The sequence below is a fragment of the Rattus norvegicus genome, chromosome 14, assembly GCF_021556685.1.
Source record: "Rattus norvegicus strain SHRSP/BbbUtx chromosome 14, alternate assembly SHRSP_T2T, whole genome shotgun sequence".
Taxonomy (NCBI): Eukaryota; Metazoa; Chordata; class Mammalia; order Rodentia; family Muridae; genus Rattus; species Rattus norvegicus.
Window position 1 is genome coordinate 17192403 of NC_141547.1, and position 19858 is coordinate 17212260.

At 42.7% G+C, this 19858-nt stretch overlaps 2 protein-coding genes across 2 annotated transcripts; both read right to left on the reverse strand.

The window, feature by feature from the left end:
• Positions 1-1457: 1457 nt before the first annotated feature.
• Positions 1458-3514, reverse strand: Cxcl2 (C-X-C motif chemokine ligand 2). Its single transcript, NM_053647.3, is given in 4 exon segments — positions 1458-2211; positions 2952-3035; positions 3154-3277; positions 3364-3514. Coding segments are annotated over 4 exon segments (303 nt in total). The 5' UTR covers positions 3443-3514; the 3' UTR covers positions 1458-2195.
• A 10258-nt stretch (positions 3515-13772) lies between these two features.
• Positions 13773-15567, reverse strand: Cxcl1 (C-X-C motif chemokine ligand 1). Its single transcript, NM_030845.3, is given in 4 exon segments — positions 13773-14378; positions 15019-15099; positions 15218-15341; positions 15431-15567. Coding segments are annotated over 4 exon segments (291 nt in total). The 5' UTR covers positions 15501-15567; the 3' UTR covers positions 13773-14362.
• Positions 15568-19858: the final 4291 nt, after the last annotated feature.

Genomic DNA, 19858 nt, shown 5'->3' on the forward strand with positions numbered 1-19858 from the left:
CGTGTGTATTTGGTTAGAGCTTTGTGCTATTTCCATGTACTTAAAGTTGAATTACGGAAAATGAGTTGTGAGTTACAATTCCGCGATCTTGTTCAATGTCTCAGTTACTCCATATTTAACATACTTTTTCTGCATCAAGAATCTAAGCTAAGTGGAAAAATTAATAGAATTGTGAAGATCATGCCGCTTGGTAGTCTCAAAGCTCAGAGTATCTTGTTACCCTTAGAATGAGAAATTCCATTCAGTTTTATCTAAATAGATGGATTTAGTCTGGCACAAGTGATCTGACGGGGGGGGGCGGTAATGGGGGGGAGTGGATTTTCTAGTTAGGGAAGTCCAAGGAGATAAATGCAGAATGGGAGGGGGGGTAAACAAACAGTAAGGGTGTCTGAAAGGGCATAAGGAGTTGTACTCTTAATAAGTGCCAGACCACCAGGCAACCTCTGACCTTCATACTGTACCTCAGAGTATAAGCCAGCATGACTGGCCCAGGGATAGGTCCCTCCGTCTATCTCTGTCTGTCTCTGTTTCTTTCTCTCTCTCTCTCTCTCTCTCTCTCTCTCTCTCTCTCTGTCTCTCTCTCTCTGTCTCTTTTTCTCTATCTCTTTCTGTTTCTCTCTGTCTCTTTCTGTCTCTCTCTGTCTTTGTCTTTGTCTCTTTTTCTCTGTCTCTCTGTCTCTGTCTCTCTGTTTCTCTCTGTCTCTGTTTCCCTCTCTCCCTCTCCTTCTCTGTCTGCCTCCACACACATACACTCCCTTTCCTTCTGTTCAGGTCTGGGGGGTGTTTCCACAGCTCAGATCTCCCCCCTGTTCTGGAGGTTCCATGTGCACCTGTCTGTCTGGGCAGCTTACATTAAAACTGACAAGACTGGAGAGCTTTTGAACTTGGTGACACTAGAAAAGGTTTGCATTTCAGGAAATTAAACCATCTCTCCCTGAAGGTTAGGAGAAACCCCTCACATGGTCTTTTACACCGATATAGTGCTCAGTCTCTCATGTTTTCTAAGCGTTATCTTCGTTATGCAGATTGACTTCTGAAGAAGGACCTGCCACATGACTGCAGTTCCGATCAACCTCATTAGGAGGGAAAGCAAGACATGTTTATAACACACACACACACACACACACACACACACACACACACACACACACACAAGCTTATGAAAATAATTCAAGTGAGAGCTTTAAAAACACCTTTTAAAAAATCCCACAAACTACTATGCTAGTGTTGGACTTCAAGTTGGTTCTCGTGGAAAAAAACACGTTAAAGAGGGATTCTTTCACAGACAAATTCCACATAGACTTTGAAAGGCATCAAATGTGCCTCCTTGACAGAAACATGGGAGGCTTCAGTTAGTAGCTGTCCCTGAGTGAAAGACAGTTTCTTTTGCATTCCTGACACCTCTGGTACAACGAAAGAACGAAATGTTGAGATATAAAACCAACGTAAGCACAAGATTTTTTTTTTAGTAAAAATTTTTATTTTTTTTGTTATTTGTAAAAGTACATGAATAAATAAATGTCCCCACTTCAAGACATGAGAAAGCATGACAAAACAATTGCTAAACGAGGCACTGTGCCTTACAGAGAAGACATAGAATGTCCAGGGGATATTCACATTACGATTGTTGAACATTCAGCATCAGAAATGTTGTACACATAGTGTAGAAACACGGAGACAGAAATAACAGTCGTCCCGCCCTTCTCGGGGCTTACAGAAAATGACGTGGACAGGCACAGTCCTGCCTTGAAAGCCATCTGACTGCGTCTGTTTGCCCCCCCACCCCCCTCATCCCCAATCTCTATCACAGTGTGGAGGTGGTGTAGTCAGTACCCAACTCCCCCTCCCCCCCCAGAAAGTAATAAATATAGATTTAAAAATGCATCACCTTCCAACTACATAAGTAAAATAATGCTGACTGAACACATTGAACATTATTACAATAAACTTCAACATATTAAAATGACCTCTTAAGATACTACAGTGAGCTGGCCAATGCATATCTTTAAATATCATAGTAAATGTAACAACATCTAGGCACTGAAAATAAATAAATAAATACATATATAAATAAATAGATAAACTCAGACAGCGAGGCACATCAGGTACGATCCAGGCTTCCTGGGTGCAGTTTGTTTCTTTTCTCTTTGATTCTGCCCGTTGAGGTACAGGAGCCCATGTTCTTCCTTTCCAGGTCAGTTAGCCTTGCCTCTGTGATGAGAAGGAAGCGGTTGCTGTTAGTGGGTATTTTAAAGGCTGACTGCAGAGCCCCTCTTCCTTTGACTTCACCCAGGAACCTTGTTTTATTCTCCAAATGCAATCATCTCTAGCGCCCACCAGGGTCCCGTTACCTAAGCCAGGGCTGTGCTATCTAGCAATCACCATTCCGGGTGCCTTGAAATTAGAGCTGGGGTTACAATTGCACCAGCTTCAAACTCTCCAAGATGTTAAGAATAAAAATGTAAACGCATGGCTTCCCCCCGTTGCTCGTGAACGAGAAGAGAACTTAGTACTGTTTCACTTAACTCAGACAGGGTAAGAGGGAGAGCCTACACCTGAATTCCAAGTGGTCTCACTGCAAACCCCTGCTCTTCATCAGGAAGCCTTAAAAGCTCACCTTGACCAAAACCAGGAGCTTTTTTTAGCTCTAGAGCTCAAAGACAGAGAAAGGGCAAGGATAAAGTATTGTATCTTAATAGATAATGGGTTTTACAACAGCACTGGCCGGTTCTACTTAATTCTTAGGGACACCCGTCGACCATCCGTTAGAGAAGGACTTTAGATGATGGAAGCAGGTCAAATTGATGATCACAAAACGTTAACAGTGGAAATAATAGTCCAGGTTCCTGAACTGTGGTTAACCTTCATTTCCCCTGCTATAATTTTCAGAAATCGGATGCCAGGACTCTGACCAACTCTCCAGTCAGGTGTAAGCACAAATCAAGACTCACTTGTTCAGTATCTTTTGGACGATCCTCTGAACCAAGGGGGCTTCAGGGTTGAGACAAACTTCATGACCATCCTTAAGAGTGGCTCTGCAGAGAGAAGTTGGGAATCGTTATAGGGCATGAAGTTTCACAAGGGTGAGTACCGGGTGATAGGAGGGTCTGGGCGACTCTGGTTATGGCAGAAGCTACCCAGGGAGACACTCACATGACTTCTGTCTGGGCGCAGTGGGGTCCTGGAGGGGTCACCGTCAAGCTCTGGATGTTCTTGAAGTCAACCCTTGGTAGGGTCGTCAGGCATTGACAGCGCAGCTCACTGGCCACAACAACCCCTGTAGGAGAAGAGAGTGGGTCAGAGGGCCTGGGCATGGCTGCGCCCACCTGAGGCTCCTCCAAGAATGTCAGCCTCGAGTCTCACCTGTACCCTGATGGTTGGTGGCCAGCAGGAGGAGCAGGACCAGTACAGCATTGAGGAGCTGGCGAGTGGGAGGGGCCATGGCTCTGGACCAAAGAGTGGTTGGAGTCTTGAGCACAGGAGGGAGCTTGCTGGAGGCCCAGAGGTGCAGTCTGGGGCTGTGAGGTCCTGGGAGCTGCTTTTATGCATGACAACTGGAAAAGCCCCAGGGATCAGGGAAATCCCCTGAGCTTAGGGTCCCTGCATCAGGAAGAAGGACAGCGCCCCGCCCCGAGAGCTGAGTAGGTTGGGGACGTGCACGCATGAACTGCGTGTCTCATCATACTTCCCTGCCCTTCCACTATGGGACCCTGGGATGTCCTTCCGCAAACCCTCAGGAGGAAGGAAGTGATGTCTGTGCTGAAGTGACCACCTGCTAGAGGACAGCGGTCACTGAGCGATGTCATCAGGGCAGACAACAGTTTGAGGAACTTTAGTCATTAGGACTGGAGAAATTAAGGTGTGTGTTTGTGCTCGCGAGAGCGCGTGCGTTGGGAGGGGGTAGTAAGTGGGGGTGCGTCTCCGTTAGTTACATACTCATAGATAATTCTAGGTAAAGATTTATTTACGCCTGCGTGAGTACACTGTTGGAATACAGTCATCTCAGGCTGTACACAAGAGTGCTTTGTTCCTGCTGTGTACCGAGCACGAGTAAATCACATTTTGTGTCATATCCTTCTACCGGGCTTGGGGAAAAAGATGTGTCAAATGCTTAATTCATATTTAACCTAGGACAAAGTGTTGTAATCTCATATAACTTCCTCTGTGAAATTCGGGAACTTCCGAGGCTCCAGTGTGCCGGTGAGCACCACATGGGGTGTAAGAGATTTTCATGAATTCAGGAAACAGAGACTCGGTGGGCTCCCTGTGGGCTCCAGCTGGGGGAGGCAAGGGCTCTCCAGGGGACAGTCTACTCGCCAGTCAGTGCTGACACCTAGAGGAGGTAGCGCCCTTCACATGCCCGCTTAGAAAAACCCTGTACCTGTGAAAAAAATATCTAAATGCCAGGTTACAATCTCATTCCTCTCTCTCTCTCTCTCTCTCTCTCTCTCTCTCTCTCTCTCTCTCTCTCTCTCTCTCTCTCTCTCTCTCTCTCCCCCCTCCCCGCCCCCGTTATCGAGACATATTTAGTTTTTCCCCCACTGTATGCATCCTTACATCCTTTCTTGTCCCCGCGATTTGATTTCTCCACTAGAGGATCGTATTGCCCTTTCACTGGTTGTGACAAGCTATTGTAATGCTCAGCTCTAGCCTTAGTCTTTTCACTAGCTAGTTCTCACCCTGGGTTTTGACTCTTGGTCACGTAACAACTTTTAGGTAGTTGTGGGTCTGAGCGCAGCTCTGTGAGAGCCATGTGGTCATTTTACAGAGAAGTGTGTGAAAGGCACTGTTGGATACTCAGAACTGCCAGATAGGAAATGTTGTAACACCAGGTACTGGGACATAGACTCCCCACCTACGACTGACGCTCTATTTTCCTATTTTCTAAACACACCCAAGTGCTAGTAACTATCTTAAAATGTTAAGATGAATAAATGCTAACAGTTTGTAAAAGTCAGTGTATACTAAATGCTAAAATAAAAATAAAACAATTTTCCCTCCATATTATTAAAACAAGACTCACCTGTTTACCCACACAAACACAAACAATTCTTGAAAAGCAAAACAATTTTCTATTAGTTGTTTTCTCTCTTAGGAAATAACTTGGGGCAAGGATTGATGGCACACACGTTTAAGCCCATCACTTGACAGACAGAGGCACGGGCAGAGCTCTGTGAGCTCCAGGTGACGGGGTCTGTATAATGAAAACTCTGTCTCAAGGAAAAGAATAATTTAGATGAGTCTCTTGCTTAATTTAATTAGTTTTAGTGACTAAAACTACAAAAAAAATGAATGGAAGTAAACACAGTGGCCTCAATTGTTAGGAAAATTTATAAATAATTAGATATTTCCTGAGATAAAGGGAACCATAGGTTTAGGAGAATTGTTCTTTTTTAGTGTTTGTATCTCATGCCTCATCTCTGGCTTTCTTAATGTTTAGAGTTGGTGAAGTGGTGTAACGTCTCTGAACGTTGTGCTCATAGTGAAGCTTGACATTTGTAGAATGAATGTGGTGTTATCTAAGTGAACAAATATGCGTTTGTCTGGTTTTCCCCCAAATTGATCTACATCCTCTTCAAAGTTGAAGCCGCTGGACATTGGAGTTTCTAAGAGGCGTTTTACTCATAGACACTTTATTTGGTTTTCTCTGCCTAGATAAGGCTCACAGACCTCTGTGCATTTAATTTGACCACTTTATGATGTTTTAATAACTGAAATATTTGTCCTCAGTATCAGCAGGGTGCTGGTCAGCCCGATAGTCTCTTTATGATGGTAGAAAACAGAAAATATCTGCTGTAGGGGTTTCCAGATGTAATCTGATATGTTGACATAAGGAAATATTCAGAGAGAATGGAATAAAAAGTACTGGGTTCCTACAGTAGTGTCCAAAAGCATAAAATGTTTCAAGAAGAAATTAGTGAATATATACCAGTAGCGAGAGTCAGACAACAGTTGCTTACGAAATGGAATGCCACCATCTTTTTCCTTCTAACACCATATCCATCTTCATAGCCAGTCCCTAACAACCTTTGACTTGCTGATTTCGAAACTTAAAGAGAGATGGCATTATACTAAAATAATTCAACTCTTTCTGGAAGTGTTCAGTACCATCCCCAGCCAACTACACTTTGTATGAACAAAATGGCAAATTCTATGCCCAGACTTTAAAGTCATACTAATTGGAAGGGAATGGAGTCACCGCTAAGCATTGATTTATTATCCCTTCATGTTTTACCGTATTTATTATATCTTTCCGTTTGAATGAGGACCACATGATAGATAGTCCAGAGCTGTGCTCGTCCTGAGCATAGATGAAGCTGCAGAGATAGTCCAGTGGTCGTTGCGGCTTTTCCCACTAGCCACCAGGAATCAAGATGTCTCAACTTCCAGCCCTCTTGCAATTACCGCTTCCTGAATTATGCATGAATCTGGCCGAGAGGGAACAATAATGACATCGTTCTGATGCTGTTAAATCCCTCGACTCAGGGATGGAGAGATGACTCAGCAGTTAAGAGCTCTTGCTTCTCATTCTGAGGTTTGGTTTCTAACATCCACATGGCCGCTGACTCTATCACATTAGTTCTAGGGACTCCAATGCCCTAGAACTGGCCTTTGTGGTACCTGTATATGCACTTAGGTAAGCACTCGTCTGCATATAATAAAAATAAATGACTGAAACGTCCCCAGGTCTCTCAATTCATTTAATCCAAAGCATCCATGAGTACATCTCTAATTGTCTTTTATGTCTGTCACCTTTGGTGGCAGAGCTCCAACTATTCTTTGGGAAGGAGGACTCCAGTCCCTGCTGTCTCTCTTTCTTCCCAGTCTGGGTTCAAGACAAGTGATCTATGACACAGCCCTGGGAATAAGCTGACAATCCCACAGAGCATTTGCCAGTCCTCTGTGCCTGAGCCTGAACATTGTAGAGGCCTTGGTAGGCTTGCCAGTGGGCAAATGACATAATCGTGTCCAAGTCACAAAAATTCCCTCTAGTCCTTTTTGTCAGGAAATGATTTTTTTTAAAAAAACAAAACAGGTCCTTACTTCCTGCTGGGTTGCAGCTGGGAACCCAGAACCTTGGGGCTCTGCCAGAGCCTGGGAGAGGCTGCCTGAAGCTGAGCCAGTAGAGAGAAAAGCCGGCCTATTATCCTGAGTGAGTGAGAACAGTCACCTAGTATAAGCTGTGAACTTGGAAACTCTGCCTTCCATCCACTCTCACCTGTCCTTTGATGTCACAGAAGGAAGAAACGCGTTCATTCACTCCTTTTCACATGGAGCTGTGTGAGACCGATTCCACTCACTGATAGATTCTCTATCGAGAGGGACATTTCAGCTCGGTTTTAGACATCCTTTCTCTTTTTCCTCTCAGCATTTTCAATATAATTTCTCTGAATGTATAATGTAAGAATGAAGTTAGGTGCCTGGGACACCTAGGGAGTTAGGAGACCCTATGACCCTTGACCTCTCTTTGCAATGGGGAAGATACATACCTGAGGCAGAAGACACAAGGGCAGGGGAATTTGGGGAGGGGTGGGAGTAAGGGGAGTAGATGGGGGAAATACCCGTTTTGGGGGAGGGGGAGGGGATAGGGGCTATATGGACAGGAAACCAGGAAAGGGAATAACATTTGAAATGTACGTAAAGAAATAAATCTAATAAAAAATTAAAAAAAAAACCAACAGATGTCGTGATAAGCTACATGAAACACACTCATGATATTTGGAGAAAAGCAACACCTAATCCAGTTCCCACTGTGGCTTTGAGAGCTCAGGCATGCTTACCTAGAGGACCTTGTCGCTTATGACAGTATTAAAGAAACTTTCCAGGGTAAGGAGATAACTCTGAGAGGCAGGGAACCTTCTGGAGGGAGAGGACAGAGCAAGCAAAGACTTGTTTGAAAGGGGGATAGGCGTAGTAGAGGCAGAAGAAGATGACAGTCTAGTTCCTTCCCTGGGTCCTTTGTGAATTGAGACTAAAGAGGTCAAGACCCTGTGTGACCCACATTCGTTGAGACTTTGGACCAGGACTCCGTAAATCAGTGTACTTGAGGCTTTCCCCTAAAGTAAGTTTTTTGTCACAAAGCTGACCTTCCTGAGTCATGCTTGCTTGTAATGTTTTTCAAGCTTTCTCTGAATGTATAATGAGATACATTCAATCTTTAAAAAAACAAAACTCAATTGTATTTCGCCCTGTAAGTAAACGAGGTACTTCGGTTTCCGAGACTACTAAGTAACATATTCATAATTCTATCGAGTATTCACCCGATTTGTTTTGTTGTTGCAGGTGGAAGTATGTTAAATATGGGATAACCTATAACAAGATAAAGAGAAGAACTGAAACCCATAATTCATTCTTAGTGATTCAATTTTATTTTTTCCAGCATATAGCTCTTTACTGAATACAAATTATTCACTTGTTCTGAATTCCATTGTTCAGATACTTAGACATAGAGGGTGGATTTCATTAGATCTTGACTCTTGACACAGTTATAGGAAAGGACACAAAAGGGAAGACGATAGTTGAGTACTGTTGGTACATGCTGAGACTTGCTTTGTACCAACAGTCTTAAGGAAAAAATGTTCTCCAGGAATAGGGAGATGGTTCAGTCAGCAATGTATGTGCTATACAAGTATGAGACCCTTTGTCTGGATTTCCTGCACCCATATAAAAGCTGATCACACACACACACACACACACACACACACACACACACACACACACACACACACATTTTCATATTATAGTACTCTTTAAATTAGCTGCTAATATCATTATTTCCTATAAAATTCCATAGTTCCTCCCCAGAAAAGGTCACAACTTCATTCTATCCCATACTCCCTTTCCCTCCTGATAAAACAAACTGGAAAAAATTTTACTTCCGTATTGGCTAATGTTTAGTAGCCTTTTCCTTTCTTCAGTCTTGAGAGTGGAGTGCCTGGGTTCATCAGAGCTGACAGGGAAGGAGGGTTGGCTAGCATTCTTTGTTGTCTGCCTTTACACAGTTTATCCTTTTATTTGTTCCACTGGGACACTTATAAGTGTCTCTAAGGAGGCCATGTCTTGAACAAAAAGGTGAGAGTTTTTGTTCGCTTTATTTGTTTTGAGTGTTTTTTCAGCCTTTTGTCAAGACATAACCTCCTTAGAGACCCAGTCTGCCCCCGATTCTCGATCTTCTCATTAGCCTGTTGCAGGAAGAAGGGCGCTGTGACCCTTAGAATCTTGTCACTTCCTCTGGATGTTGCTTCTGTTGGGAAGCTGCTACTCAAACTGTCTCCAGGGTCAATGTGCAAAATGTCACATCCACTGTCGATCCTAAAGAGGGTGAGAAGACAGGGAGATTTTCATTGTTCAAATTATATAACAGAAAAAAGTGATGATGAATATTAAAGCCAAAAACATTTATTAGATATAGCAGACCAGAGGCAACGACATATTTGTAAAAAATGAATAAAGTAAAACAGAAAAGGAAGAGTTCTTTCCCATGTAGGATACTTCTATCCACTAATAGAGCAAGTATATCATTATCATTATCATTATCATCATCATCATTATTATTATCATTATTATCATTATTATAATACTAAGGATGTTTTATGCTTTCAATAGTTTGTAATTATTTAAATTCACTTTAACTAATACTAAGAAATTACTATTACTAATCTATTTGTTCTGGAACATATTCCAAGACTTCGTCACAAAATGACTCTTAATACAAAACCGTGTTCCCGTTTCCTTAAAAAAAAAAAAAAATAGAGCCTTTTGTGAGGTAGCATCGCGTAATTAAATATCATTACATTCATGTAATGCCACCTAAGAAATATGGGAACTCCAAAATTGACCAAACTGTGTCTAAAATAAACATCAGGAATGAGGACATGTTTCCATGGTAATATTTTTATCACACTAGACGTTTATGCTGCACATGAAAAATCAGGATGACTCTGGCATTGTGAAAGCAAATTTAGGAAGCTGGGGGTGAGTTATTAACCACAGAGGGCAAGCACAGTGTATGGTCGGTTCTATTTCAACAAAAGAAGCAACATCGTTATAAAAAGTGATGATCAGGGTGTGTGTCTGGAGCATTTCAACATTTTCCACATTCGTTGTCTTCTTCAAGGCCAATATGAAGCCTCCTGTAGAAAAAGTTTCCTGCGTGCTGTAAAAAAACAAAAACAAAAACAAAAAAACAAAAAAAATAAACAAAACAGCAAACAAAACAACGACAAACCCACTGTGATTTACGCAATCACAGACACGCTATCTAGAGATGTCCGTCAAGCCAACCCAGTTATATTTTTCAACTTTTCCATACTTTTAGCAATATCTCACTACCTTCCCTGTTAAGAAATAAGGTAAAGATAAAGTTAGAATCTTTATCTATGGGAAGCTAACACGGCAGCCATATATAAAATATATACCATTCACAGTAGGTCAATTATGTAGCGTGAACCATACAATGCCATCTTATCTCTAACCCTTCTTTTTTAAAGACACGACTTCATGTAGCCTGCGATGGCTTCCAAGTCACCATGTAGCCAAGACAAGTCTTTCACAACAGACACCACCATTACTTCAGGTACAATAAATCTCCCTTAGCCATGCCTCCTGATTTCTCTACGGTTTTTGGTTGCTCTCTCCAACTTGCTTTATGTATTTTAATGTTATTTGTAAAAATCTAAACATTATTTTGTCTCTTCGATTATTGCCCCCTTTATATTTTGAATCAGACTTTATTCTGTCGCGACTGCTTGTTTCTATTCGTGCATTCATTAATAGATTAGTTTTTCATAAATGTATTGATAATGTATTAGTAATTGATGATGTATGTTGAGTTCCTTTCAGATACATTTTGTGTGATGAGAGACATTTCTATTTATTTTCATTTCGAGCTAGAGTCAAATACATAAGAAATATCTTCAGGCAGCATAGATTTCTTTTTTTATGGCCTATCTTTGACCTTTTTTGCCTTTTTGTTTTTATTATTTATAATCTGGTCATTTCCCCTCCCTCTGATAGTCCCCCTCCCACAATTCCTCATCCCATTTTTCCTTCCCACTGTCTCTGAGAGGACGCTTCCCCACCACCAGGCCTCCCCTCTTCCTGGGGTCTCAAATTTGTCAAGGATTAGCATTGTCTCCCATGGATTCCATCAGTCCTTTATTGTATATGTTTTGGGGTGCTCAGACTAGCTTGTGTGTGCTGACTAGAGGTGGACTTTTCAAGTTCCTCACTGTTGGACATTTCATCTAAGGTCACTCCCATTGAGTCCTGAGAGTCTCTCACTTTCCAGGTCTCTGGTACTTTCTAGAGGATTCCCCCACCTCCTACTTTCTGAGGCTCCATATTTCCATTCATTCTGCTGACCCTCTGGGCTTCTCTCCTGCCCCTGCCCACACACCTTATCCTGTTCCCCTTTCCCCCTCTCCCTCCTCTCTCCTACCCAAATCTCTCCCTTCCTCTGCTTACTGTGACTATTTCCTTCCCCCTACTAAGTAGGATTGAAACATCCTCACTTGGCCTTTCTTATTAAAGTTCTTAAATTCTGTGGATCATATCCTAGGTACTCTGTACTTTTTGGCTAATATCCACTGATTAGTGAGTACGTACCATGTCCTTTGGGACACTCAGGATGATATTGTTTAATTCCATCCACTTGCCTGCAAAAGAATCACAATGCCCTCCTCATTCTTAATAGCTGAATAGTATTCCATTGTGTAAACAAACCACATTTTCTGTATCCTTTCTTCTGTTGTGGGACATCTGGGTTGTTTCTAGCTTCTGGCTATTACAAACAACGATGAACATTGTGAAGCCCATGTCCCCCTGGTATGGTGGGACATCTTATGGATATATGCCCAAGAGTGGTATAGCTGAGTCTTCAGGTAGGTTTATTTCCAATTTTCCGAGGAGGCTCCAGATTGATTTCTAGAATGGTTGTACCAGTCTGCAATCCCACCAACAATGGAGGAGTGTTCCTCTTTCTCCACATCCTCACCAGCATCAGCTGTCACCTGAGTTTTTAACCTTAGCCATTCTCACTGGTGTGAGGTGGAATCTCAGGGCCGTTTTGGTTTGCATTTCCCTGACGACTAAACACTTGAACATTTCTTCAAGTGCTTCTCAGCCATTCAAGATCCCTCGGTTGTGAATTTTCTGTTTAGCTCCATATCCCATTTTTTAAATTGAGTCATTTGTTAGCTCCTTCCAAGTTTCTTGTAATTTTATTACAGTTGTATAAGTCTATCACTTAATTGTTTTATTTATTCTACATTTTCCAAAATCGTGCTGAAAATTTGACCTTTAAATTGAGAATAATTTTAGAATTATAAATTATTTATGTGGGGGAAATTCTTCCCTCTGAATTTTTGTTCTGTATCTCGTATTGTGGGCATGCTACAGAGTTATAGTGAATTTATCAAAACCAAGAGACTGATCCCCGGTGCCCTGCTGTTCAATAAACTCAGTCTTTATTCAAGTTCCACCAATATTCCATCCGTGTCTTTTTTCCCTATTCCAGACTTCAATCTATCCCATGCATTGTGTCTGGCTCTCAACTCTCTCTGACTTCTCTGTTCTGTACACATTTTTGATAGTAGTGTCCTGTTTTCCCTCAGATGGACAATTTTCAAGCTTATGCTTGTTGGATTATTCCTCAAACTCGAATCTATGTTTGCTCTTTTGCATGCACTGGGAGTCTGGATCATGCGGAAGAGTATAAATGTGACTGGTGAGCCCTTCTCTTTCCTATCCTCTTTTCTGTCAGCACCTGCACCACAGTCATTCGAAAGTCCTGACTGGTGATATTCGTGTTGATCACCTGGTATGGTTTGGGGCTTGTAAACTTTCTCCAATACATTGATTTTCTTAGGTCATCTATGGAAGCAAGTCAGCAGCTTAGCTCAGGGTGCCACGGATTGAGAAACTAAGCCTGAGCTTTGGGATTTTTTTTCTGTCAGATTCCACAGACATTCCTCAGGTTCTGTCTTTAGGTTTTTGCATGCATGGTTGAGGTCATTTCTTTTATTCTATTTTATTTGCCTTTCATAGTTTTTAAATTCTAAACTTCCCTTGTTATTTTTTAGCATTGCTTAGATATTCTAATATACATTCTTACCTGATTACAATTTTCCTTAATGCATAAAACATTTATAAACATGGTATATTCCAAAGCCATACATCTCATTAGCTGGCATTCTGCTTTCTTAAACCATGTATTTTACCTCCAAGTGTGTACTTTTCTGTGTAAGCCATTACTTTTATTAGCATTTTCATTAACACAGAGCTTTAAAGAATCCACTTTTTCACCTCTAGTCACCAACCCCATTAAAAGGGAACAATAATTCCACAGTTTGGAAGACCCACATACTAAGAGGATTGTTAAAATGTTTATAAGACTTCAGGAGTCCGTCAAGAATTTTAGAGCCAGGTGTGTCCACTCTGCCTAACTGATCTGCAGCACGAAGACTGGGAGTGCAAAGCCAGCCTAGACAGCATTGCATGATCCCTCTCTCAAAATTAAAGAGCAACAAGGACAAAGTTTTTTTTAAAGGGAACTGTTTTTGAATAGAAAATTGCTCAGTGTAGAAAATAGCAATGTTTTATGTAAAACTAGAACTATCAAGAAGTTTGGGGAAGCACAGAATGTGCTTTTCAGGAATACCAAATGTTCCTCCCCAAGTAAGCAAGTCATAAGAAATTTCAGCCAGCACAGGCACATGATTAGCTATAAACAACGATGTCAAGAAGAATAAAACAAAAAGCACCCATGTTATTTTTTTAATAAAACTTTTATTTTTATTTCATTTGTAACAGTCCTTGGAACTTCTCTGTCCTGAGACGAGAAGGAGCATTGGTTAAAGAATATAAAAGGGCATTGTGCCCTACAAACTAGACATAAAATGTCCAAGGGAAGCTTCAACACATCAATGTTGACCATAAAATATGAAAGACAACTTTCAATAAATAACATTCTTTTCAAAACATACAAACATAGCCTCTCACACATTTCCTCACCCTAACACAAAACACGATCCCAGACTCTCATCTCTCCGCCCTTCTTCCCGCTCAACACCTTCTAGCACAGTGGTTGACACTTAATGGTCTCCCAATAAATATTAATTTAACGAGATATTTAACGCCTACCATCTTTAAACTGCACAATTGGAATTGAACGACCATCGATGAAACGCATCCACATCGTTAAATATTAATGTAAAATAAAAACCACACACTTGGTGGAATAAATAAATACATAAAATAAATAGGACCCTCAATAGAAATCGTAAAATGTGTAAAACTAGTGTTGTCAGAAGCCAGCGTTCACCAGACAGACGCCATCGGTGCAATCTATCTTCTTTCTCCATTACTTGGGGACACCCCTGAAGACGGAAAAAAGAGTCATTGTTACAAAGAGTCATCAAAGCCTTTCTCTCTTATCCCGGTCCCTGAGGCTCTAGAAGGGGTCTGTACATGTCTACGCTTGCACCCAGAGTTTTGTAGAGCTGAAATGTGGGTCCCTGTGGAATCAATCACTTGGCTTGAAACAGAAAAAAAGCCCACATCACGATGGGTTAATTTACAAGCGTGACTTTAATCCTCTCTCACACGTGATATAGCGGCTGCTCTCTCCTCTGCTTGGCTTAAATTTAAGAAATTATGTAACAATCACAGAGACCTTAGCCTGGAACTCAGGGAAATCTCACTGCCCAAGGAAGGCTCAGGGGCATGCTTCGCTAAGGATCCCGTTTTTTCCAGAGACTTTATAGGCCATTGGCCACTCCTACTCCATCTTTTAGGGATACCTGTTCCCACCTTCCACATCAAAACAGGACACAGTTCTCTACCATCAGAACCAATTAATGATCGCAAATTAAGGTCAATTACCAAAACAATAACCACAACTTGCGGACCTCTAGATAAGCACAGACTATCCTCGATATAATTAACGTTCAGGCGTCTGATGCCACTATTCCCAAGCTCGACTCTAGTCCCAAGTACAAACACAAAGTCACAACTCACTTTAGCATCTTTTGGACAATCTTCTGAACCATGGGGGCTTCAGGGTCAAGGCAAGCCTCGCGACCATTCTTGAGTGTGGCTCTGAAGAGAGAAGGATGGACCCACGTGAGGAAGTTCCGCTAGGATGAGTGTAGGGGCGCGGGAGGCTTTGGGTCACTCTGGGAGTGGCAGAAGCTGCGCGGAGCAGAGAGATACTCACATGACTTCGGTTTGGGTGCAGTGGGGTCCTGGCGGCATCACCTTCAAACTCTGGATGTTCTTGAAGTGAATCCCTGCCACTGTCTGCAGGCACTGACAGCGCAGCTCATTGGCGACGGGCGCCCCTAAGGGGGAAGACACCGGGTCAGCGGACTGTGGGCGGCTGCGCCCACCGGAGGTCGCTCCTCCCCCGCACAGCAGTGGCGAGACCTACCTGTGGCTTGGCGGCTGGTGGCCAGCAGCAGCAGCGCTGCACAGAGAAGCGAGCGGGTGGCTGAGACCATGGTGCTCTGTTGGAGTGTGGCTGGAGTCTGGAGTGCTGGAGCTGGTTTAGGATCTGAGTCCTGATCTGCAGCTCTAGGGCTCCGGCGAGCCCTTTTATGCTCGAAACTCCAGAACTCCAGGCCAGGGAAATTCCCGGAGCACAGGGTGTTTCCCCACAACCGGAAAGGACATCGCTCCTCCCCCTTGCTCCACTCCCAAGGATTAGACTCCGGGATTTTTGCTTTTTGCCCCAAAGTCCCAGAGGGAAGGGAGTGACGCGCTTCGCTGGACAAGTGACGGCTCAGGGGGCAGTGGTGAGACTTCAGAGTACCCAGTGCGCAGGGCGAGGTGGGCCACACGCGTTATGTGCACGTGGGCGCCACGCCACCTAGGACTCCACTTAGTATTACAGTGATTTGCGAGGATGGAGGCTTCTCTGTCTTTTGAGTTTTGCAGATTCCGTTCATGTCTCAGATTAATGTATTTGCAAAAAATACATCTACCGTCTCTTACCCCTCGTGAGGTCCTTTGCTTTTGTTGCCTACAGTTTTTGTGGTAAATCACAGCTGGTGGTTTTTAACCGGGAGGCACGAGGAGGGTGAGAAGAAAGATCACGGCCAAGGTTAAGCCCCTGTTTACTTTAGAATGCTGTAGCAATCTCTTCTTTGCTTTTTGAACTCGGGAACTTCCAGAACTCCCAAACTCCCGGTATGGTTCCTGAAGCATCCCTAACCTGACCTACGGAAGGTCATATTTTGTTTTGACTAAGGAAAGTCCACGGGAAAGCTGTGGGGTTTTTTCTGGGCTGAGGACGGCCCCCGGATATAAAAGGCCACAGGTGTCACAAGCACCAGTTTAACTGCAAAGGACTATGCCTTTCTATAACTATTAGCCTGCTGGCACAACTATTTACGTGCAATCTGAATATTGTAAAACCGAGTCCTTGAAAGTATTTTATTATTATTATCATTATTATTATTACTACCCATTATTATTATTGACCTAGAACGAGCTATTGAACTTCCATGCCTTCTCCTTCTACCTCCCAAGTGCTTCTCAGACTCAGGTACCAACACAGCAGGCTTAGATAATTATTGACTTGTTTGTAGCTCCCTATTTAAACCATTTCAGAATCTGTCTGACTGCAGCCTTCCAGCTCTTTGTTGTTTGTTTGGCTGGTTCTGTGTTTTTGTCGTTGTTAGTATTTGAATGTAGATCCTAGCTGACCACCCATTGATTCTATGCCTCTGTGAGGGAGACCCCGAGGCATCAGATTGAAGAAACCCTTTGTCTGGCTGTGCTCAACGCGTACAGAGACACTATGGCTATCAGGGCTAGAAGTTCAGCTACAGCAAATCCCCACAGAAAGGGCACTGGCAGTTTATCCGACCTCAGTTAGTTTACGGTTCTCATGTGTAAAAGAAAGCCAATAGTAGTAGTTGCCTCACAGAGCTGATACTAAGATGAAATGCGTTAGCACCGGTGTTATTTAAGGGTTCTGCAAAGAGCTGCTGAATAAAGGAAGCAGAAGTGATTTACAGCTGTACTGGCAACAGACTGAATGATGGGCCTCCCTCTGCCATGTCAAAGCCTTAAGCTCCAAGCCGATAGCATAAGCAACTGGAACTTTGGAAGATAATCAAATATAGGTGAGGTCATAAAGGTGAGGTACTCAATGGGATTAAAGTGCCCTTTGGGAGATCAGCGATCACCTGTGCTGAGCTTTACTACCCACCCCCTCCTTCCCTGAGGACTCTGCAAGGAAATGGTAGCCATCTGCACAAAAGAGTCCTTCACCAAACACTACATCTGTTTCCAAATTGCCTAAGAGTAGCTGTTTTGAAATGTACTGAGATGAGGGAATTCCTCCTTGTTTTCTATAGCTGAATGCCACTATATATAGACAAGCTGCAAATCACATAACAATGAACTCTCTGAAGTCATTTCTTAAAAGTAGAGGATCATCGGGGCTGGAGAAATGGCGGCAGCTAAGAATATGTTCTGTTCCTGCAAAAGAGGCAGGTCCAGCTGCCAGTGCCCCTATTCGGCAGAATCATCTGTAAAGTCAGCTCCAGACGTCTGATGCCTGAAGCCTCAGCTGGCACCTGTACTCCTGCATGTATGCAGAACCATGCTCTCTCGGATGGGTAAATGGACTCCATTAATTTAAAACATTTTCAACCTTTTTAAGTCTCAAAAAATATTCCTCGTGGAACTAATTTAAAATTGCAACCAGTTAACATTGGTAGAGTATCCTTGAGGTAAAAGTTGTAAAAGTGTTGTTAAAAGTATCGTTAACTAAAAACAAACCAATGGGATGAAATTATTAAAATTAAAAATATTCTATACATTCCATTTAGTAAAAGGAAGGACATAAATACAGAACTTATGGTAGTGGTTGCCAAGGGGAAAGAGATTTAGAAAATTATTATTATTGTCTTTGTGTGAATGTGTTCATGTGTGCATGTGTGTTGGAAGTATGTGGGACAATGCATGTGGAGAACAGAGGTTGATACTGGGGTGTTTTCCTTGATTGCGTCCCACCTTGATTTGGAGTCAGGGCTCCCATTAAACCTCATAGCTTTGGCTAGACTGGCTGGTCACCAAACCCTGGGACCTGCTTGCCTATCCGGACCTCCACAGTGCTTGATCATAAAGACATGCATTCAGTCACTGCTCATTTTTATTTTGGTGCTGGGCGTGTGAACTTAGGTCTTAATGCTTGCCCATCAAGTACTTCACCCCCTGGCCCATCTTGCCAGAGATGGAAGTTATCGAATGGTCACAGGACTTCCGCTTAGATGATGAAGGCATTCTGGAAATGGAGGCAGTGAAGGTTGCATAACAAGACTATACAAATATCACTAAGATGTACATTTTTGATGGGTTTTGATAAATTTTATGGATTTATTTGTCATGACAAAAGTTAAGCAGAGTAAATAAAAAGAATCAAATAAGTAATAAACAAATTTGTTGAGGTTAATGGGTCTTACTAACTTTTTGCTTAGTACATGAGTTATGGGGTTTAACTTTTTTTTAATATAAAAAAACAAATATCCATGGAGATGCTGAGGCTAAAGGGAGGTGAGGTTAGGAATTGTCACACTGGGGAAGGAGCACAGGTTTACCTTACCAAAGGACCAAGACCAGTGAGAGCTATGTGCTCCGAGGAGCGGCTGGGATTTGGGAAGACAATTCTGAGGGTCCGAAGGTAGTGGACATTAGCCACTGGGCCTGCCAATGCTGGACCAGAGGATCACAAGACCTGGGAAGGCCCTACTAGGATCAGAAGGCACTGCATTATAAATGCTTCATAAAATACCCGTGTCAATTTACAAACTTTGATTAACAATAACATTTTATAATTTGAGGATAAACCAAGATAAAGACCGTGAGAAAGGAGAAACCTTAAGCCATAGAGAAGACAACTTGCAAAAATGATTCCATACGGTAGAGGAAAATATCGAGTCTCCAAGAAATATGTTGAAAACATTTACTATAAACTCGCAAGTTCAACAGCCAGAAGGACAAAAGGACATGGGTAGAAGTTTGGGCCAAGGGCTTTCTTATTTCTGTGTTCTTAGATGTGGCACTTTCTAGAGAGAATGATGTTTGCAGTGGGGCTCTGCTTGGAGACTGAGCTCATGAGTCATCTGAAGTAGACGAAGTTAAAAACCATGAGAACCAGGTAGGAAAGCCGGGTGGTTAGGAAAGAGGACTCACTCACGAACTATATGGAAGTCCCGCATGTAATAGGTATGTATAAAACCAAATAATGCTTTCAGGGCACTCTGCAATTGGAGGGTGTAGGTGGCTACAAGGAGAGCATCCTTGTCAGCCCCCTGAAAGCACTCAGAAGTTCTGGTGAGGTGAGAAACACTTGATGGTGGTGCAGTGTCGAGGATCATGTCTCATAAGAGATGAAAACTGGACCCTGGCAGTCGCAACGGTGCAGTGCAAGCGGATGTTAGAGGGCGAAGGAAACGCTAGGGCATGAGAATGAAAGGGCTTGCCATTGCGCATGAGATTATCAGAGATGATAAGCAGAGGCTCTGAACATGATTGGAGAATGTGTGTAAAGCACGGTTGCCCTTTTGTGTATCTCCCTGCTAATGCGGTTCAATGTGACCCACTGAATTGTGGGTAAGGAGCTGAGGTTGTGTGATAATATTGGGAAGTTACATTCAGATACAAGACTGATGCTTGCTCTTTTTTTTTTTTTCTTCTTTTTTCTATTTTTTGGAGCTGGGGACCGAACCCAGGGCCTTGTGTTTGCTAGGCAAGCGCTCTACCACTGAGCTAAATCCCTAGCCCGACGCTTGCTCTTAAAGGCAGTATTTCAGTAGACAGAAAATCAGTGGCCAGAAGGAAATGACAG